This window comes from Thamnophis elegans, chromosome 2 (genome assembly GCF_009769535.1).
Source record: "Thamnophis elegans isolate rThaEle1 chromosome 2, rThaEle1.pri, whole genome shotgun sequence".
NCBI lineage: Eukaryota > Metazoa > Chordata > Lepidosauria > Squamata > Colubridae > Thamnophis > Thamnophis elegans.
In genome coordinates, this window is record NC_045542.1 from 158,957,538 (window position 1) to 158,980,087 (window position 22,550).

The window sequence follows — 22,550 nt, forward strand, 5'->3', positions numbered from 1 at the left end:
TTTTCTGCCCCGCCAAACGGAGCAGGGAAACCAGCGGCCATCCCCAACTCGCACATGCGCAGTAAATAGCCCGCCCCCCCCACCCTACCAGGCCTCACACTGTCCTCCGCTGTTTCTTTTAAAGACCTCTAATTCTCATGTTGGGAAAGGAAGGCATCTCTGGGCCTCGTGAGTCTGTCCTGGAAGCAACGGTTATTTTCAGTGTCCCTATGATTCATCCCTAGGCCACAGAGTGTACTTCTGGAAGCAGTTGCCATTTTGCCACACCAGCTTCCAGGCCAAAATGGCGGCTGCTTCTGGGACATAATATCATAATATAATATAATAACTGGCTGACCAACTGCACTCAACATGTAGCCCTCAATGGAACTGCATCTACATGGAGGGAAGTATGCAGTGGATTACTACAAGGCTCTGTTTTAGACCCAGTAATCTTCAACATCTTCATCAATGACTTGGATGAGGGAATAAATGGGGAACTCAACAAATTTGCAGATGACACCAAGCTGGCAGGAATAGCAACACTCCAGAAGATAGGCTTAAGACACAGAAGGATCTTGACAAACCTGAACATTGGGCACTATCTAATAAAATGAAATTCAATGGTGAAAAGAGTAAGGTTCTACATTTAGGCAACAAAACGAAATGCATAGGTGCAGTATAGGTGGTACCTTGCTCAACAGTAGTAACTGTGAAAGGGATCTTGGAGTCCTAGTGGACAACCATTTAAATATGAGCCAGCAGTGTGCAGCAGCTGCCAAAAAAGTCAACTGTTCTAGGCTGCATAATCAGAGGGATAGAATCAAGATCACGTGAAGTGTTAATACCACTTTATAATGCCTTGGTAAGGCCACACTTGGAATACTGCATTCAGTTTTGGTCACCACGATGTAGAAAAGATGTGGAGATTCTCGAAAGAGTGCAGAGAAGAGCAACGAAGATGATTAGGGGACTGGAGACTAAAACATGAAGAACGGTTGCAGGAAGTGGGTATGTCTAGTTTAATAGAAGGACTAGGGGAGGCATGATAGCAGTGTTCCAATATCTCAGGGGTTGCCACAAAAAAGGAGTCAAACTATTTTCAAAGGTACCTGAGGGTAGAACAAGAAGCAATGGGTGGAAACTAATCAAGGAGAGAAGCAACTTAGAACTGAGGAGAAATTTGCTGACAGTTAGAACAATTAATCAGTGGAACAGTTTGCCTCCAGAAGTTGGGAATGCCCCAACACTGGAAGTCTTTAAGAAGATGTTGGATAGCCATTTGTCTGAAAGGGTATAGGGTCTCCTGCCTCGGAAGCGGGTTGTACTAGAAGACCTCCAAGGTGCCTTCCAACTCTACTATTGTATTGTATTGTATTGTATTGTAATGTATTGTATTGTATTGTATTATATAATCATGGGGGACAAGGGAGAAACTGATTTTTGTACCTTAACACTTTAGACCACATTAAGGAATTGTGGGTGCACTGAAAATGTTGGCAGCCTCCAGGAGATCTTCAACAGGTGGGAGGGGTGAAAGGTGTGCGGTTAGTAGGCCCAAGGCCTAAGCAAAAAAGCAATGTAAAATTTCATATGTAAAGGGTGTTTCACCTTGCAGATCAGTCTGATGGAGATGACCTCACTATTGAGTTGAGGAGAAAAGGGATCTTGGTTTTGATCACAGGGTTTCCAGCTTTATTAGCAACTCCTGTGTGCTCTTGATGATAACAAGACTAAGATGCTGGCATATTTGTGGCATCTCCCTGGTGGCGGCAATGTGAGAAAAGCAATATACAGTGGGAAATGCTTCATTTTTAAAAACACATTGTGTAAGAACTAAATTTTTACAGGGAAAAAATGAGTATTGTCAGGGTTGCTGTGATCATTATGGCAAGGCAAGACACAGTTGCCTCAAAGTCTGTTTGAGCGTATAACTTTATTGATAAATTTACTGCAATAATAAAAATTGTGCGCACTCTGAAACGGCAGTAATGCCGGCAGCAACCCACCCCTGCCCTGGGTATGTGTAATTCAATGCAGAGAATGGCTAAGAGATAGGAGTCTTTGACTAACTGAGGGTCTGACACAGAAAAGAGGGGTCGACCTATTCCCCAAAGTGCCTGGAAGTAGGACAAAAAGTAACTGAGAATTATATATATATTTAAAAAATCCTTCCTAGAATTGAGAGAGTCCCTGTGGGTGAATCCAATCAATCAGTGGAACAGCTTTGCCTCCAGGAATTGTGGGAGCTCCAACAATGGGATTTTCTAAAGAGGAGACTGCACAGCTGTTTGTGCAGAACTGTATCGGGTCTCCTGCTTGGAGAGGTGGTCCTTCCAACTCCCATTCCGTAATTCTGTCCGAACTTCATAAACCTTTAAGAGTCCGCACGTAGCGAAACTTCACGTGCTAAATAGTTTCACATTGCATGTAATCAGTGGAAACATCTGGCAGATGCCTGAGGCAGAGACAGGACAAGCCTGAGTTTCGACCTCCGAGAACGAGACGGTGGCCAGATAGGCAGCATCCGCGATTAGAAAGCCAACACAAGAGCGGCATCTCTCGGAGCTAAAACTGAAACCATCGAGTACTGCGTTACTAGACAGGATGGGGGGGGTGAGCGAGGAGACGCGCAGAGGAACTTCCTCTTCCGGATCTCTCATGGGAGGAAGGTGGCGTGCAGAGTGTTATTTGTGCTCTTCCAAGGATCAAAGCATCAGCTGGAAGGTGAGTTGAGGACGAGTCGGAGCAGAGTCCGGGGGAAAGTTGGCCTGTTTGCTTCGGGTGCTGCCAACCGGTGAACATTTATGATGGTCGGAGCATCCCATCATCATGATCCCCATTTGTGACCCTCCCAGCTAGTTTCTCATAGGCAAAGTCAGTGGGGGATACTGGCAAGAAGTCGTAGCCGTGTGAAATTGCCTTTAACAACCCACGGGGATTCCCTTAACAACTGCAAAGGGATAGATGTAAGTTTGCACTGTCATGTGACATCATGCTTCCTCATCAGGCTGCTTAGTGACACAAATGCCAGTCCCAAGCGTGAGGACTACTTGAATGGGGATGTCACCAGAGGGATTGTGGACAGTAGGGCAGTGTTTTCTGCCCTTATTTGGAGCTGAGGACTTCCATGGGTAAAACTGGTGCTTCAAATCTTGCAGATGTTTTAGGCATCATTTCATTAGTTCAAGCCCCCACATCTCTAAAGTTAGCTCAGAAGGTTTGACTTTAACAAACTTGGGACATTTTTCAGGCTAAAAACATGGATTTTTCCACATATATACCTTTGTAGATCTGGGTAGAGCTGTAGGGTTCCCCTCTGTATGCTTATATATATATATATATAATTATAATTATACAATTATAGATATTCTAAAATATCCCCAGCACTTCCAGATATGTAGTCATGTGAAAAACAAAAGTCCACCTTCTTTGAGTTATATGGTTTTACATACAAAAATACAATAAAAATCATCTGGTCCTTAGAGGTAAATACAACTTCAAATGAACATATGACATATTACATCATTTCACCATTTATTCTACAAAAGAAAAGCCAAAATAGAGAAAAGTGTGAAAACCTAACACTTTCTGATGTGATGTAAGGTTTCCTACCTAAGCAACGGCGTTTCAGTTGAAGACCTCCAAGGTCCCTTCCAACTCCTATTCTATTCTATTCTATTCTATTCTCACCTTTAGTAGCAGTAACTTTTCAGTAATTGTTTTCTGTATGACTTCATCAGTTTCTTGCTTGTTGTGGAGGGATTTTGGCCCACCCTTTACAACATCGCTTCAGTTCATTGAGGTTTGGGGGCATTTCTTTATGCGCAGATCTCTTGAGATCCCACTACAGCATTTCAATCAGATTGAGGTCTGGACTTTGACTGCCATTGCAACACCTTGATTCTTTCCTTTTCCAGCCATTCTGTTGTGGATTTGCTCTTGAGCTTGCAATCACTGTTCTGTTGCATAACCCGATGTTGGCCAAGCTTTAGCTGTTGTTTAGCTGTTGGACAGATGGCCTCACAGTTGGCTCTAGAATACTGTAGTATAGAGAAGAGTTTATAGTCAACCAGAAAACTCCTACAACTTTGGCTTTTATAGAGGTAGTCACACTTGCTGATGATAATTTATCAAGAGCACTTGATTAGCAGCATTTGGCTGCTACTTCGCCTTTTCATACCTATGGAAGCAGTAAGAGTGTCCTTAGTTGTTTATAGTTTTTCACTTCTCCATTTTGGCTTTTTAAATAAAAAGGTTTTTGAAAAAAATGATATGAGTTCAATAGGTTGTTCATTTGAGGTTATATTTACCCATTTTTAAGAACTGTGTCAGGCCTGCAGCCGGTTCCTTTTGGGTTTTTTGGCCTGCCACACTAATATTCTGTTCTACTATGCTGTTTCATTAGTAGGGAATTGGGATGGGGAATAGTAAGGAGTAGAATGTGATGTTGCCAAAATAAAATTCCTTTCTAGAATCCAAGGTCATCCTTTGTTTCTACACCTCTGGGCCTGACCGGAACTGGATGGGTGGAACTGCCAGCATAGCAGTGGAAGATTGGACCATGTGATGGACTTGTGGGTGTGGGGGCAGGATCATGAACTTTCAGCTGGGTGGGGAAAACCCAGGAAGCTGAGATTTATGTCTTCCCAGATGTGCCAACACATCTCTTAATTAATTGGAACTTTGAGCAATACTTTGCCATGGACTCTGATTTAATTTTGGATGTTATTTGAAACCTTGACAAACTGCTAAGGACCAGATGATTTTTACTATGTGATGATATGTAAAATCATAGAACTCGAAGAGGGTGTTCCTTCTTTTTCACCTGACTGTATTTGATGATAACCCTTTTCAGGGCTCAGAATTTGTGACTGACCCAAGTCAACAAGTGAATTTAATGATTGAGTGAATATTTGAATTTGGATCTTGGTAGTCAAATGAATCATAATGAATGTCAGAGGTGGTTCTAGCATTGTGGCATTTTTGCTTTTCATTCATACTTTTTCTTTTTTTCACACATTTTGCAACCATTTATAAAGTTACATTTTCTTTGAAACTTATAGACAAAGAGGATGGCTATAACAGCACTCCGGATGACTGAGAATAACAAGCAACATTGAAAAGGAAAGCAAATCAAGCCAGAAATCAAAGTATTTTCCATTTCCCACTGATTAGGGGCAAAAGGCAGTTCCTCTTCCTCCTCACTGACTGGCTGCAGCTGCATGCTTTCCGCAACCAAAGCCTCAGGATTCCTGCTGCAGCTGTGCTTCAGCCAAATCCTTGTCAAACAACTGACTGGAGCCATTGATCTACTCCCCTCCAGATGTTGGCCAGAGGTGATTCATCTTCCTCTGAACTGACATCTGAAGAGTGATCGGGGAAAGCATCTGAAGGAGTCATCACAGGAAGATAGTAATACAGGCCTCGAATTGGGAGGAAGCAAACACCTGCAATCAAAGCAAAACTAAACGGGATCACACATATTTTTGACCTCCTCAATAATATCAGTGGTGGAAAAGCTCCATAGATGTGCCTGTTGTGGGGAAAGCACAGATTTCAAATCACAACTGATTATGCATAAGATGATCCACACTGGAAAAAAGCCATATTAATGCTACAAATGTGACAAAAGCTTTTGTCAGAATAGTTCTCTTGTGGTTCATAGAAAGACCCATAGAGGACAGATGCCCTTCAACTGCTCTCAATGTGGCAAATGCTTTCGCAAGCAGGGCAATCTGGTGATACATCAGAGGACTCACACCAGGGAGAAACCATGTGAGTGTACAGTTTGTGGAAAAAGATTCATTGCAAATTCCCACCTGGTGAGACACGAGAGGACTCACACAGGAGAGAAACCATATGACTGTCCACAGTGTGGGAAAAGTTTCAGTCAGAATTCCACCCTGGTGAACCACCAGAGGACTCACACAGGAGACAAACCCTTTGAATGTCCTGATTGTGTGAAACGTTTCAGTCAGAATTCTGACCTGGTGAACCACCAGAGGACTCACAAAGGAGAGAAACCATTTGAATGTCCTCAGTGTGGGAAAAGTTTCAGTCAGAATTCCAACCTGGTGAACCACCAGAGGACTCACACATTAGAGATTCCTTTTGAATGTCCTGATTGTGGGAAATGTTTTGGTTACCATTCTAATCTTGTGATGCACCAGAGGATTCACACAGGAGAGAAACCATTTGAATGTCTTGATTGTGGGAAAAGTTTCCTTGCAAATTCCCACCTGGTGAACCACCAAAGGACTCACACAGGAGAGAAACCATATGAGTGTCCCGACTGTGGGAAATGTTTCATTCAGTGTTCCAACCTGGTGATACATCAAAGGTCTCACACTGGAGAGAAGCCCTTTGAATGTCCTGATTGTGCAAAACGTTTCAGTCAGAATTCCAACCTGGTGAACCACCAGAGGACTCACACAGGAGAGAAACCTTATGAGTGTCCACTTTGTGGAAGAAGTTTCATTTCAAATTCCCACCTGGTGAAACACCAGAGGACTCACACAGGAGAGAACCCATATGACTGTCCACAGTGTGGGAAAAGTTTCAGTCAGAATTCCAACCTGATGAACCACCAGAGGACTCACACAGGAGAGAAACCATATGAGTGTCCACAGTGTGGGAAAAGTTTCAGTCAGAATTCCAACCTGATGAACCACCAGAGGACTCACACAGGAGAGAAACCATATGAGTGTCCACAGTGTGGGAAAAGTTTCAGTCAGAATTCCAACCTGGTGATCCACCAAAGGATTCACACAGGAGAGAAACCATATGAGTGTCCACAGTGTGGGAAAAGTTTCAGTCGGAATTCCAACCTGGTGATCCACCAAAGGATTCACACAGGAGAGAAACCATTTGAGTGTCCTCAGTGTGGGAAAAGTTTCAGTCAGAATTCCTACCTGGTGAGACACCAGAGGACTCACACAGGAGAGAAACCATATGAGTGTCCACAGTGCGGGAAAAGTTTCAGTCAGAATTCTGACCTGGTGAGACACCAGAGGACTCACACAGGAGATAAATCATATGAGTGTCCACAGTGTGGGAAAAGTTTCAGTCACAATTCCAACCTGGTGAACCACCAGAGGACTCACACAGGAGAGAAACCTTATAAGTGTCCAGTTTGTAGAAGAAGTTTCATTTCAAATTCCGACCTGGTGAACCACCAGAGGACTCACACAGGAGAGAAATCTTATAAGTGTCCAGTTTGTAGAAGAAGTTTTATTTCAAATTCCAACCTGGTGAAACACCAGAGGACTCACACAGGAGAGAAACCATATGAGTGTCCACAGTGTGGGAAAAGTTTCAGTCAGAATTCCAACCTGATGAATCACCAGAGCAGTCACACAGGAGAGAAACCCTTTGAATGTCCTGACTGTGGGAAATGTTTCATTCAGAATTCACACTTGGTGATACATCAAAGGTCTCACACTGGAGAGAAGCCCTTTGAATGTCCTGAATGTGGGAAAAGTTTCATTCACAATTCACACTTGGTGATACATCAAAGGTCTCACACTGGAGAGAAGCCCTTTGAATGTCCTGAATGTGGGAAAAGTTTCATTCAGAATTCACACTTGGTGAGACACCAGAGGACTCACACAGGAGAGAAACCGTATGAATGTCCAGAGTGTAAGAAAAGTTTCAGTTACTCTTCTGTCCTTGTGAGACACCGGAGGACACATACAGGAGAGAAACTATGAAAGGATCCAGATTGTGGGAATGATTTCCATATCAGGCCTAACATTATAAGCCATGTACCTTTATACACAAGGGAGAAATTTCAAATCACCTTCTATAGTGTTTCAGAAGTTTAATCGCCTCTTATTCAGGGGTGAGTTCCTGCCAGTTCTAACCTCTTCTATATAACAGGTTCCACAAATCTATCGTGCCGTTTAGAACCGGTTCCAGCTCCCTCCCCCTGCCCGTCTGCACCACGCTTGCCCCGCCCGTCTCTCACTGATTGGCTGCCCTGCCCGCCCGCTAAGAATCCTATCTAAAACTTAAACTCTTAATGCTATCAAGTTTGAACATCTCTGGGATTATTTTTCTAAAGGGTTAGGAGTGCAAGGATCTTGTAACTTGACAGCTTTAAGACTTGCGTGCTTCAAATGCCAGAGTTTCTGAGCCAACATTTTGGTTGCTTAGCAAGAGCATTTTTAAGTGAGTTTCACCACATTTTACAAGTTGGCCACGCCCACCCAGTCACATGATTGCCGAGCAACTCCCACTCAGTCACATGGCTGGCAAGCCACTCCCACAAAGCAGGCCACACCTACAGGAGAGGTTCTAAAAAAAAATGGAACCCAGCATTGCTCTTATTGCACACATGAGGCAAAAGTTGATGAGCTTAGAGAAGGCTTGAATTTCATTTCTATTTTTTAAATATATTTTATTATTTACTCGCCTTCATTTATTTTAATTCTAACATTAGTCTATCCATTTCTGTGCATGTTAATAACATCCTTTTCTGAAGGGGTATTTTCCCTTTTCATTGCTGTGCATAGACCATTCTCGCTGCTCTTAAACGTGAAGTATTAGGTATATTGAACCTTTGCTATAGCCTTCTGTTATAATACATAATAGAAATAATTCTTTCTTGAATTCTATGCGTTGTCCAACTAATTTTTTCAGCCACATCTGAATTTATAACCAAAATCTTGCTTTTTTACAGGTCCACCACATGTGGTATTATGTGCCCGGTGATTGTTTATATTTTCAACATTTTGGGAATATGTTGCTAAACATTTTAGCCAATCCTGCCGCGGGGCGGGGGGAGATGCCACCCATAGAATATTTTATAAAGATTCTCTTTGTATGGTGTGGCTAATGTCAATTTCCGATTTCTTTCCCAGAGTTTTTGCCAAGGCACAAGGCAAGGCTGCCCGACATCTCCACTTTTGTTTATTCTAACATTATAAGGTGGAAAATGGTAGGCTGTTAAAAGCTAACTACCTGTTTCTACTTATCAGCAGATGTTTCTTGGTATTTCCTTTTGTGAAATTACTGCAAAGAGGCTTTTGGGTGGTGTTTTTTGTACGTCGATTATGGAATTTCCACATTTCAGCCTTCTACCGTGGTGTCCTTGGGATTTTGAGCCCCAAATTCCCTAGCCAGCATACAAGTAGTTCTTGAGATACAACTGCAATGGGGCCTTCCAGTGACGGTTGAGATCCTGCTTTGCTTAATTAACTCAACCCCCTGCTCTTACTGATGTACTTACATGAATGGGCGAGTTATGAAGTGGAACACTGGCTACCTCAGGTGTGGGGAAACCCTTGGAGGAGGGACGCAGAGCCAGGCCTCCTCTACATAAGGTGACCAGACGTCCCGATTTCAACGGGACGGTCACGCTTTATAACAATTTGTCCCGTGTCCCGGGGCATTTTTAAAAAGTCCCGATTTTCTGGCTTCATGTTGAAAGCCCAGTGGATTTGCTTAAGAAATCCTAACCAGGGCAAGACAAAAGACATTCTGTCTAACCTGTCTGTCTCAGTACTTTCATTGAAGATATTAAAACTTTAAAGCAAGAAAACGGAACACCCCCCCCCCCAGTGCCCCTTTTACCTCATTTTATAAGAAAAAATGACCTAGTACCATAGAGCTCCAGGAAATACGTGGCTAGAGAGGTCGCGAGTGTTTCTTCCTGGATTTTCCAGAGTGGAGGGGCACGGAGGTTGGAGGGCTGCTCGTGTGGAAAAAAATGGTGGTTTCTTTGAAAAATATTTCCCTGACTAATTTCACCATTTCAATTTGCTCAGTTCTTTGTATTAACATCTACATCATTCTGGGTTGACTTGGAGTGCAAGCCTGCTGGTAAGTGAGCTGGGTTTTTTTCTTTTATTTTTTTAATGTATTTTAAAATAATATTTTATTTATTGTGCATAGGATTTTTTAAAAATTCTAATTTGGATTCTATCCAAAATAAATTGAAGTGAAACCATGTTTAAAAATTCTATGCACAATACTTTGAAATATATTGTGCATAGAAAGAATAGTTTGAAATGTTTTACTTCAATTTATTCTGTGTGGATTCTTTTTTTAAATTGTCTTAGGCTATTTAAAAAAAGATTCTATCCAAAATTCAAAATACCAGCTGCAGTTATTCACTTAAGAACTGTGGCAAGAAAGGTGGTATAATGGGCTTAGTGACCAAAGTTACAATGGCATTATAAAAAATGACTGATGAACATTTTTCACATTTAGCGACCATTTTCACACTTAGCGACCATTGCATCATCCCCATGGTCACGTGATCAAAATTTTGATGTTTGGCAACAGTTACAATTTATATTTATAAAGAGCCGAAGTGGTGCAGTGGGTAGAGTGCAGTACTGCAGGCCACTTCAGCTGACTGCTAGATCAGCAGTTCAGCGGTTCAAATCTCACCGGCTCAGGGTTGACTCAGCCTTCCATCCTTCCGAGGTAGGTAAAATGAGGACCTGGATTGTTGTTGGGGGCAATATGCTGACTCTGTAAACCGCTTAGAGAGGGCTGAAAGCCCTATGAAGCGGTATATAAAAAATCTGCTATTGCTATATTTGTAAATTGTAGTTATGTTGAAATAAAAAAAAACATTACAATACTATTTTTGCATTATATGAAAGTTTTTGTTGCTCTGTATAAAATTTTTAATCACCCCCCCCACCCCGGTCAAAGGTATCCCTCTTTACCAATCTCAAAATCTGGTCACCTTACCTCTACACCAAGCCTTGGGTCCCTCCCTGACAGGGTCCCTTTAGGCCTATTATTCCAACACAGTGTACCCCAGGATTTCCCAAATAGGACTCTCCAGGCCCCACCCACAGGGTCCCCATAGGCTTTTTTCCTCTCCTCCTGGGTCCCTGCAGTCCTTAGCCCAGACCCCCACCCTACCAGGCCTCACACTCTCCTCCTCTGTTTCTTTTAAAGACCTCTGATTCTCATATTGGGAAAGGAAGGCATCTCCAGGCCTCATGCCTCTGTCCTGGAAGCAACTGTTATTTTCAGTGTCCCTATGATTCATCCAGTGGGAAGTTTCAAAAAAAAAATTGAACCTACTCTGTGGGTGTGGCCTCCTTAGTGGGAGTGGCTTGCCTGCCATGTGATCGGGTGGGAGTGGCTGGCCAGCTCTCCCTCCCCCCCTCCCTCCCTCCCTCCCTCCCCCCCCCCCCCCTCTCTCTCTCAGCGTCAGGGCCAAAATGGTGCCTGCTACTGGGACATAATATCATAATATAGTAACTGGCTGACCAACCGCACTCAACGTGTAGCCCTCAATGGAACTGCATCTACATGGAGGGAAGTATACAGTGGAGTACTACAAGGCTCTGTTTTACACCCAGTACTCTTCAACATCTTCATCAATCACTTGGATGAGGGAATAAATGGGGAACTCATCAAATTTACATATGACTCCAAGCTGGCAGGAATAGCAACACTCCAGAAGATAGGCTTAAGACACAGAAGGACCTTGACAAACTTGAACTGTCACTATCTAATAAAATGAAATTCAATGGTGAAAAGAGTAAGGTTCTACATTTAGGCAACAAAAACAAAATGCATAGGTGCAGTATAGCTGGTACGTTCCTCAACCGTAGTAACTGTGAAAGGGATCTTGGAGTTCTAGTGGACAACCATTTAAATATGAGCCAGCAGTGTGCAGCAGCTGCCCAAAAAACCAACACAGTTCTAGGCTGCATAAACAGAGGAATAGAATCAAGATCACGTGAAGTGTTAATACCACTTTATAATGCCTTGGTAAGGCCACACTTGGAATACTGCATTCAGGTTTGATTGATTTTTTTTTTGATTTGTTTATTTATAGGCCGCCCTTTTCCCTGAGGGGACTCAGGGCGGCTTACAATCAAAAAAAGGAAGGGGAGTGTAGGACAATACCAAAAAGAAATGTGCACAAAGTAAATTAGACAGTAAAACTCAACATTCACTCTGCATTCGGGAGGGGCGAAAATAAGATTATCCCCAGGCCTGACGGGCTAGCCAGTTCTTGAGGGCTGTGCGGAAGGCCTGGACGGTGGTGAGGGTACGAATCTCCACGGGGAGATTGTTCCATAGTGTCGGAGCCGCAACAGAGAAGGCTCTCCTCCGAGTAGTCGCCAGTCGGCACTGACTGGCGGATGGAATACGGAGGAGGCCAACTCTATGCGATCTGATGGGACGCAGGGAGGTAATTGGCAGAAGGCGGTCTCTCAAATAGCCAGATCCACTACCATGGAGTGCTTTATAGGTGGTGAGTAAGACCTTGAAGTGCACCCGGAGACCAACAGGTAGCCAGTGCAGCTCACGGAGGATGGGTGTTATGTGGGCGAACCGTGGTGCGCCCACGATCACTCGCGCGGCCGCATTCTGGACTAGCTGAAGTCTTCGGATGCTCTTCAAGGGCAGCCCCATGTACAGCACATTACAGTATTCCAGCCTAGAGATCACAAGGGCTCGAGTGACTGTTGTGAGGGCCTCCCGATTCAGGTAGGGCCGCAACTGGCGCACCAGGCGAACCTGGGCAAATGCCCCCCTGGTCACAGCTGAGAGATGGTGGTCAAAAGTTAGCTGTGAATCCAGGAGGATTCCCAAGTTGCGGGCCCTTTCTGAGGGGTATAAATTTTGTCCCCCCAGCCTGAGTGATGGTATGTTGGTCAAATTTTTGGGAGGGAAACACAACAGCCACTCGGTCTTGTCTGGGTTGAGTATCAGCTTGTTTGCTCTCATCCAGTCTTTAACGGCTTCCAGTCCCCGGTTCATCACGTCCACCGCTTCATTGAGTTGGCACGGGGCGGACAGATACAACTGTGTATCGGCCGCATATTGGTGGTATTTTATCCCGTGCCTTCGGATGATCTCGCCCAGCGGTTTCATGTAAATGTTAAATAGTAGGGGGGATAGGACCGACCCCTGCGGCACCCCATAGGTTAGGGGCCTCAGGGACGATCTCTGCCCCCCCACTAACACCGACTGCGACCTGTCCGAGAGATAGGAGGAGAACCACTGCAAAACAGTGCCGCCCACCCCTATCTCCCACAGTCGTCGCAGAAAGATACCATGGTCGATGGTATCGAAAGCCGCTGAGAGGTCCAGGAGAACTAGGATGGAAGCATGGCCTCCATCTCTAGCTCTCCAGAGATCATCAGTCAATGCGACCAAAGCGGTTTCTGTGCTGTAACCGGGTCTGAAGCCAGACTGGAAGGGGTCAAGATAGTTAGCTTCCTCCAAGGTACGCTGAAGCTGGAGAGCCACCACCTTCTCCACAACCTTCCCTACAAAGGGGAGGTTGGAGACTGGACGATAGTTATTAAGAACAGCTGGATCCAGAGACGGCTTCTTCAGGAGGGGTCTTACCACCGCTGTCTTGAGCGCGGTGGGAAAGTACCCCTCCCGAAGAGAAGCGGTAACAACCGCCTGGATCCAGCCTCGTGTCATCTCACTGCTGTTGGCAACCAGCCAGGAGGGACACGGGTCCAGTATGCAGGTGGAGGCACTCACAGCTCGCATAGCCTTGTCCACATCCCCAGAGGCAACTTCCTGAAACTCAACCCAGAGATGGTTTGCCAAGTTTTCTCCTTGTGTCTCGGCTGGATCTACTGGGGTGGAGTCCAGGTCCGCTCGAAACCGGGCAATTTTGTCCGCCAAGAACTGGACATACTCCTCAGCCTTACCCTGTAAGGAGTCCCCCGTCTCCCTCCTATTTAGGAGGGAGCGGGTTATTCTAAACAGGGCGGCTGGGCGGGACTCGGCGGACGCTACTAAGGAGGCAATGTATGTTCTTTTTGTTGTTCTTAAAGTCCGAATATACTCCTTGGTGCATGCTGTTAAAAGTGCCCGTTTCGACTCGGACCTATCGGACCTCCACGAGTGCTCTAGGCGTCTCCTCCGGCGCTTTACCTCCCGGAGCTCCTCAGTGAACCAAGGAGGCCTCCGGGGGCTGCTGACCCGGAGGGGCCGTAGCGGTGCAATCCGGTCTAGAGACTCCGAAGCTGCCGAGTGCCAGGCAGCGACGAGGGTCTCCGCCGAACTGTGGGCGAGGGTATCAGGAATAACCCCAAGCTCCGTCTGGAACCTAACAGGATCCATCAGTCGCTTGGGGCGGAACCAGCTGGTCGGTTCCTCCTCCCTACGGTGGGGGTTTGGCCTCCGGAAGTCTAGCCTCAGTAGGTAGTGGTCTGACCACGACAGGGGTATGATCTCATTACCCCTCAGACCAAGATCGTAACTCCACTGCTCCGAGAGGAATACGAGGTCAAGCGTGTGACCCGCTGAGTGAGTTGGGCCTCGAATTACTTGAGTCAAGCCCATGGCTGTCATGGAAGCCATGAACTCCTGCGCTCCATCAGAGTGTTCACCGAGCGAAGGCAAGTTAAAGTCCCCCAGAACTATAAGTCTAGGGAACTCAACCGCTAGCTCGGCTACTGACTCGAGAGGTTTGGTCACCACGATGTAGAAAAGATATGGAGACTCTCAAAAGAGTGCAGAGAAGAGAAACAAAGATGATTAGGAGACTGAAGACTAAAACATGAACAGTTGCACGGAGTGGGTATGTCTAGTTTAATAGAAAGAAGGACTACGGGAGACATGATAGCAGTATTCCAATATCTCAGAAGTTGCCACAAAAAAGAAGGAGTCAAACTATTTTCCAAGGCACCTGAGGGTAGAACAAGAAGAAATGGGTGGAAACTAATCAAGGAGAGAAGCAACTTAGAACTGAGGAGAAATTTACTGACAGTTAGAACAATTAATCAGTGGAACAACTTGCCTCCAGAAGTTGTGAATGCCCCAACACTGGAAGTCTTTAAGAAGATGTTGGATAGCCATTTGTCTGAAAGGGTGTAGGGTTTCCTGCCTAGGAAGCAGGTTGGACTAGAAGACCTCCAAGGTCCCTTCCAACTCTGCTATTGTATTGTATTGTATTGTATTGTATTGTATTGTATTGTATTGTATTGTATAATCATGGGGGACAAGGGAGAAACTGATTTTTTGTATCTTAACACTTTAGACCACATTAAGGAATTGTGGGTGCACTGAAAATGTTGGCTGCCTCCAGGAGATCTTCAACAGGTGGGAGGGGTGAAAGGTGTGCGGTTAGTAGGCCCAAGGACTAGGTAAAAAAGCAATGTAAAATTTCACATGTAAAGGCTGTTTCACCTTGCAGATCAGTCTGATGGAGATGACCTCACTATTGAGTTGAGGAGAAAAGGGATCTTGGTTTTGATCACAGGGTTTCCAGTTTTATTAGCAACTCCTGTGTGCTCTTGATAGCAAGACTAAGATGCTGGCATATTTGTGGCATCTCCCTGGTGGCGGCAATGTGAGGAAAGCAATATACAGTGGAAAATGTTTCATTTTTAAAAACATTGTGTAAGAACCATCAATAACTTTTTACAAGGAAAAAATGAGTATTGTCAGGGTTGCTGTGATCATTATGGCAAGGCAAGACACAGTTGCCTCAAACTGTGCTTGAGCGTATAAGTTTATTGATAATACTGCAATAATAAAAATTGTGCGCACTCCGAAACGGCAGTAATGCCGGCAGCCACCCACCCCTGACCTGGGTATGTGTAATTCAATGCAGAGAATGGCTAAGAGATAGGAGTCTTTGACTAACTGAGGGTCTGACACAGAAAGAGGGGTCGACCTATTCCCCAAAGTGTCTGGAAGTAGGACAAAAAGTAACATATTACATATTTTTTAAAAATCCTTCCTAGAATTGAGAGGGTCCCTGTGGGTGAATCCAATCAATCAGTGGAACAGCTTTGCCTCCAGGAATTGTGGGAGCTCCAACAATGGGATTTTCTAAAGAGGAGACTGCACAGCTGTTTGTCCAGAACTGTATCGGGTCTCCTGCTTGGAGAGGTGGTCCTTCCAACTCCCATTCCGTAATTCTGTCCGAACTTCAGGATCCTTTAAGACTCCGCACGTAGCGAAACTTCACGTGCTAAATAGTTTCACATTGCATGTAATCAGTGGAAACATCTGGCAGATGCCTGAGGCAGAGACAGGACAAGCCTGTTTTTCGACCTCCGAGGACGAGACGGTGGCCAGATAGGCAGCATCCGCGATTAGAAAGCCAACACAAGAGCGGCATCTGTCGGAGCTAAAACTGAAACCATCGAGTAGTGCGTTGCTAGACAGGATGGGGGGGGTGAGCGAGGAGACGCGCAGAGGAACTTCCTCTTCCGGATCACTGATGGGAGGAAGGTGGCGTGCAGTGTTATTTGTGCCCTTCCAAGGATCAAAGCATCAGCTGGAAGGTGAGTTGAGGACGAGTCGGAGGAGAATCCGGGGGAAAGTTGGCCTGTTTGGTTCGGGTGCTGCCAACCGGTGAACATTTATGATCGTCGCAGCATCCCATCATCATGATCCCCAATTGTGACCCTCCCAGCTAGTTTCTCATAGGCAAAGTCAGTGGGGGATACTGGCAAGAAGTCGTAGCCGTGTGAAATTGCCTTTAACAACCCACGGGGATTCGCTTAACAACTGCAAAGGGATAGATGTAAGTTTCCACTGTCATGTGACATCATGCTTCCTGATCAGGCTGCTTAGTGACACAAATGCCAGTCCCAAGCGTGAGGACTACTTGAATGGGGATGTCACCAGAGGGATTGTGGACAGTAGGACAGTATTTTCTGCCCTTATTTGGAGCTGAGGACTTCCATGGGTATAACTGGTGCTTCAAATCTTGCGGAGGTTTTAGGTACCATTTCATTAGTTAAAGCCCCCACATCTCTAAAGTTAGCTCAGAAGGTTTGACTTTAACCATCTTGAGACATTTTTCAGGTTAAAAACATAGATTTTTCCACATATATACCTTTGTAGATCTGGGTAGAGCTGTAGGGTTCCCCGCTGTATGCTTATAGATATATAATTATCTATAATTATACAATTATAGATATTCTAAAATGTCCCCAGCACTTCCAGATATGTAGTCATGTGAAAAACAAAAGTCCACCTTCTTTGAGTTATATGGTTTTACATACAAAAATACAATAAAAATCATCTGGTCCTTAGAGGTAAATACAACCTCAGATGAACATATGACATATTACATCATGTCACCATTTATTCTACAAAAGAAAAGCCAAAATAGAGGAAACATGTGTGACAACCTAAGACTTTCTGATGTGATGTAAGGTTTCCTACCTAAACAGGGGCGTTGCAGTTGAAGACCTCCAAGGTCCCTTCCAACTTCTATTCTATTCTATTCTATTCTATTCTATTCTATTCTATTCTATTCTCACCTTTAGCAGCAGTAACTTTTCAGTAATTGTTTTCTGTATGACTTCATCAGTTTCTTGCATTGTTGTGGAGGGATTTTGGCCCTCCCTTTACAACATCGCTTCAGTTCATTGAGGATTGTGGGCATTTGTTTATGCGCAGATCTCTTGAGATCCCACTACAGCATTTCAATCAGATTGAGGTCTGGATTTTGACTGCCATTGCAACACCTTGATTCTTTCCTTTTTCAGCCATTCTGTTGTGGATTTGCTGGTGAGCTTGCAATCTTTGTCCTGTTGCATAACCCGATGTTGGCCAAGCTTTAGCTGTTGTTTAGCTGTTGGACAGATGGCCTCACATTTGGCTCTAGAATACTGTAGTATAGAGAAGAGTTTATAGTCAACCAGAAAACTCCTACAACTTTGGCTTTTATAGAGGTAGTCACACTTGCTGATGATAATTTATCAAGAGCACTTGATTAGCAGCATTTGGCTGCTACTTCGCCTTTTCATACCTATGGAAGCAGTAAGAGTGTCCTTAGTTTTTTACGTTTTTTCTCTTCTCCATTTTGGCTTTCTTTTTGTATACACAAAAATTGACAGGTGTAATTTGCTGTTCATTTGAGATTAAATTTACCCATTTTTAAGAACTGCTAAGGACCAGGTGATTTTTCCTATGTGATGATATGTAAAATCATAGAACTCAAAAAGGGTGTTCCTTCTTTTTCACCTGACCGTACTTGATGATAACCCTTTACAGGGCTCAGAATTTGTGACTGACTCAAGTCAGCAAGTTAATTTAATGATTGAATGAATATTTGAATTTGGATCTTGGTAGTCAAATGAATCATAATTAATGTCAGAGGTTATTCTAGCATTGTGGCATTTTTGCTTTTCATTCATACTTTTTCTTTTTTCACACATTTTGCAGCCGTTTATAAAGTTACATTTTCTTTGAAACTTATAGACAAACAGGATGGCTATAACAGCACTCCGGATGACTGAGACTAACAAGCAACATTGAAAAGGAAAGCCAATCAAGCCAGAACTCAAAGTATTTTCCATTTCCCACTGATTAGGGGCAAAAGGCAGTTCCTCTTCTTCCTCAGTGACTGGCTGCAGCTGCAAGCTTTCCCCAGGCAAAGCCTCAGGACGCCTGCTGCAGCTGTGCTTCAGCCAAATCCTTGTCAGGCAACTGACTGGCGCCATTGATCAACTCCCCTCCAGATGTGGCCGGGACTGGTTCATCTTCCTCTGAACTGACATCTGAAGAGTGATCTAGGAAAGCATCTGAAGGAGTCATCACAGGCAGACAGTAATACAGGCCTTGAACTGGGAGTAAGAAAACAGTAGCTGTCATCAAAGCAAAACTAAACAGGGGATCACACCTCAATAATATCAGTGGTGGAAAAGCTCCATAGATCTGCCTGTTGTGGGGAAAGCACAGATTGCAAATCACAACTGATTATGCATAAGATGATCCACACTGGAAAAAAGCCATATTAATGCTACAAATGTGACAAAAGCTTTTGTCAGAATAGTTCTCTAGTCGTTCATAGAAAGACCCATAGAGGACAGATGCCCTACAACTGCTCTCAATGTGGTAAATGCTTTCGGAAGCATGGCTATCTGGTGATACATCAGAGGACTCACACCAGGGAGAAACCATGTGAGTGTCCAGTTTGTGGAAAAAGATTCATTGCAAATTCCCACCTGGTGATACATCAGAGGACTCACACAGGAGACAAACCCTTTAAATGTACCGATTGTGGGAAACGTTTTGGTTACAATTTCACTTTGGTGAACCACCAGAGAACTCACTCAGGAGAGAAGCCCTTTGAATGTCCTGATTGTGCGAAATGTTTCAGTCAGAATTCCTACCTGGTGAGACACCAGAGGACTCACACAGGAGAGAAACCATATGAGTGTCCACAGTGTGGGAAAAGTTTCAGTCAGAATTCCAACCTGGTGAACCACCAGAGGACTCACACAGGAAAGAAACCTTATGAGTGTCCAGTTTGTGGAAAAAGTTTCATTTCAAATTCCCACCTGGTGAGACACCAGAGGACTCACACAGGAGAGAAACCATATGAGTGTCCTGATTGTGGGAAACGTTTCCTTACAAATTTCCAGCTGGTGATCCACCAGAGGACTCACACAGGAGAGAAACCATATGAGTGTCCACAGTGTGGGAAAAGTTTCAGTCAGAATTCCACCCTGGTGAACCACCAAAGGACTCACACAGGAGAGAAACCCTTTGAATGTCTTGATTGTGGGAAACGTTTTGGGTACCATTGTAATCTTTTGATGCACCAGATGATTCACACAGGAGAGAAACCATTTGAATGTCCTGCTTGTGGGAAAAGTTTCAGAAAGAATTCTGACCTGGTGATCCACCAGAGGACTCACACAGGAGAGAAACCTTACGAGTGTCCAGTTTGTGGAAGAAGTTTCAGAAGGAATTCTGACTTGGTGAGACACCAGAGGACTCACACAGGAGAGAAACCATATGAGTGTCCAGTTTGTGGAAGAAGTTTCATTTCAAATTCCCACCTGGTGAAACACGAGAGGACTCACACAGGAGAGAAACCTTACGAGTGTCCACTTTGTGGAAGAAGTTTCATTTCAAATTCCGATCTGGTGAAACACCAGAGGACTCACACAGGAGAGAAACCTTACGGGTGTCCAGTTTGTGGAAGAAGTTTCATTTCAAATTCCGACCTGGTGAAACACCAGAGGACTCACACAGGAGAGAAACCTTATGAGTGTCCAGTTTGTGGAAGAAGTTTCATTTCAAATTCCGACCTTGTGAGACACCAGAGGACTCACACAGGAGATAAACCATATGAGTGTCCACAGTGTGGGAAAGGTTTCAGTCAGAATTCCCACCTGGTGAACCACCAGAGGACTCACACAGGAGAGAAACACTTTGAATGTCTTGATTGTGGGGAAAGTTTTGGTTACCATTCTAATCTTGTGATACACCAGAGGACTCATACTGGAGAGAAACCCTTTGAATGTCCTGATTGTGGGAAATGTTTCAGTCTCAATTCCAGTCTAATAATACACCAGAGGACACACACTGGAGAGAAACCTTATGAGTGTCCACAGTGTGGGAAAAGTTTCAGTAAGAATTCCCACCTGGTGAGCCACCAGAGGACTCACACATGAGAGAAACCCTTTGAATGTCTTGATTGTGGGAAAAGTTTTGGTTACCATTCTAATCTTGTGATGCACCAGAGGATTCACACCAGAGAGAAGCCCTTTGAATGTCCTGAATGTGGGAAATGTTTCATTCAGTATTCCAACCTGGTGATACATCAAAGGTCTCACACCGAGAGAAGCCCTTTGAATGTCCTGAATGTGGGAAAAGTTTCATTCAGAATTCACACTTGGTGAGACACCAGAGGACTCACACAGGAGAGAAACGATATGAATGCCCAGAGTGTAAGGAAAGTTTCACTTCTGTGCTTCTGAAACACCGGATGACACATACAGAAGAGAAACTATAAAAGGATCCAGATTATGGGAATGATTTCGATATCAGGCCTAACATTATAAGCCATGTACCTTTATACACAAGGGAAAAATTTCAAATCTCCGTCTATAGTGTTTCAGAAGTAAGTCACCTCTTATTCAGGGGTGAGTTCCTGCCAGTTCTAACCTCTTCTATAGAACAGGTTCCACAAATCTACTGTGCCATTTAGAACAGGTTCCAGCTCCCTCCCCCTGCACCACGCTTGTCCCACCCATCTCTCACTGAATGGCTGCCCCGCCCGCCTCTAAGAGTCCTATCTAAACCTTAAAGTCTTAAAGCTGTCAAGTTTGAACATCCCTGGGATTTTTTTCCCAAAGGGTTAGGGGTGCAAGGATCTTGTAACTTGACAGCTTTAAGACTTGCGTGCTTCAAATGCCAGAGTTTCTGAGCCAACATTTTGGTTGCTAAGCAAGAGCATTGCTAAGTGAGTTTCAAATACTTTGAAATATATTGTGCATAGAAAGAATAGTTTGAAATGTTTTACTTCAATTTATTCTGTGTGGATTCTTTTTTTAAATTGTCTTAGGCTATTTAAAAAAAGATTCTATCCAAAATACAAAATACAAGCTGCAGTTATTCATTTAAGAACTGTGGCAAGAAAGGTGGAATAATGGGCTTAGTGACCAAAGTTACAATGGCATTATAAAAAGTGACTGATGACCATTTTTCACACTTAGCGACCATTTTCACACTTAGCGACCGTTGCAGCATTCTCATGGTCACGTGATCAAAATTTTGATGTTTGGCAACAGTTACAATTTACATTTGTAAATTGTAGTTATGTTGAAATAAAAAATATTACAATACTATTTTTGCGTTATATGAAAATTTTTCTTGCTCTGTATAAAATTTTTAATCACCCCCCACCCCGGTCAAAGGTGTCCCTCTTTACCAATCTCAAAATCTGGTCACCTTACCTCTACACCAAGCCTTGGGTCCCGCCCTGACAGAATCCCTTTAGGCCTATTATTTCCACACAGTGTACCCCAGGATTTCCCAAATAGGACTGTCCAGGCCCCACCCACTGGGTCCCCACAGGCTTTTTTCTCTCCTCCTGGGTCCCTGCAGTCCTTAGCCCGGACCCTCACCCTACCAGGCCTCACACTCTCCTCCTCTGTTTCTTTTAAAGACCTCTGATTCTCATGTTGGGAAAGGAAGGCATCTCTGGGCCTCACGCCTCTGTCCTGGAAGCAACGGTTATTTTCAGTGTCCCTATGATTCATCCAGTGGTATGTTTCAAAAAAAAATTGAACCTACTCTGTAGGTGTGGCCTCCTTTGTGGGAGTGGCTTGCCCGCCATGTGATCGGGTGGGAATGGCTTGCCAGCTCTCCCTACCTCCCTCCCACTCTCCCTCCCTCCCTCTCCCTCTCTCTCTCTCTCTCTCTCTCTCTCTCAGCGTCAGGGCCAAAATGGCGGCTGCTTCTGGGACATAATATCATAATATAATATAATAACTGGCTGACCAACCGCACTCAACGTGTAGCCACAGATTAGGCCTCCTCCGAGTTCCATCAGCCAGTCAATGTCGACTGGCAACCACGCGGAGGAGAGCCTTCTCTGTGGCAGCTCCGACCCTATGGAACGAACTCCCCATGGAGATTCGTACCCTCATCACCCTCCAGACCTTCCGCATAGCCCTTAAAACCTGGCTGTCCCGACAGGCCTGGGGCTAAAGACCTTAACCCTGCCCGAATAGTATGAATGTTGTGCTTTTAATGATGTATTGTCTTATATGTAACTTGGTTTGTCCTCCCCTCCCCCTGAACTGTGAGCCGCCCTGAGTCCCGCCAGGGAAATGGGCGGCATACAAATAAAGTATCTTATC

The 22,550-nt window shown here is 44.4% G+C and overlaps 1 protein-coding gene across 1 annotated transcript; it reads left to right on the top strand.

Moving 5' to 3' along the window:
* Window positions 1-2,629: 2,629 nt before the first annotated feature.
* LOC116523824 (zinc finger protein 271-like) lies at window positions 2,630-21,028 on the top strand. The gene is made up of 4 exons (XM_032238911.1): window positions 2,630-2,706; window positions 5,046-7,635; window positions 8,137-8,155; window positions 19,076-21,028. The coding sequence occupies exons 2-4, from the start codon at window positions 5,667-5,669 to the stop codon at window positions 20,355-20,357; spliced, it is 3,270 nt and encodes a 1,089-aa protein (XP_032094802.1). The 5' UTR covers window positions 2,630-2,706; window positions 5,046-5,666; the 3' UTR covers window positions 20,358-21,028.
* Window positions 21,029-22,550: the final 1,522 nt, after the last annotated feature.

Excerpts from the sequence above, each read along its gene's own strand:
- LOC116523824 (XM_032238911.1), top strand. The coding sequence starts at position 5,667 with ATGCCCTTCAACTGCTCTCAATGTGGCAAATGCTTTCGCAAGCAGGGC.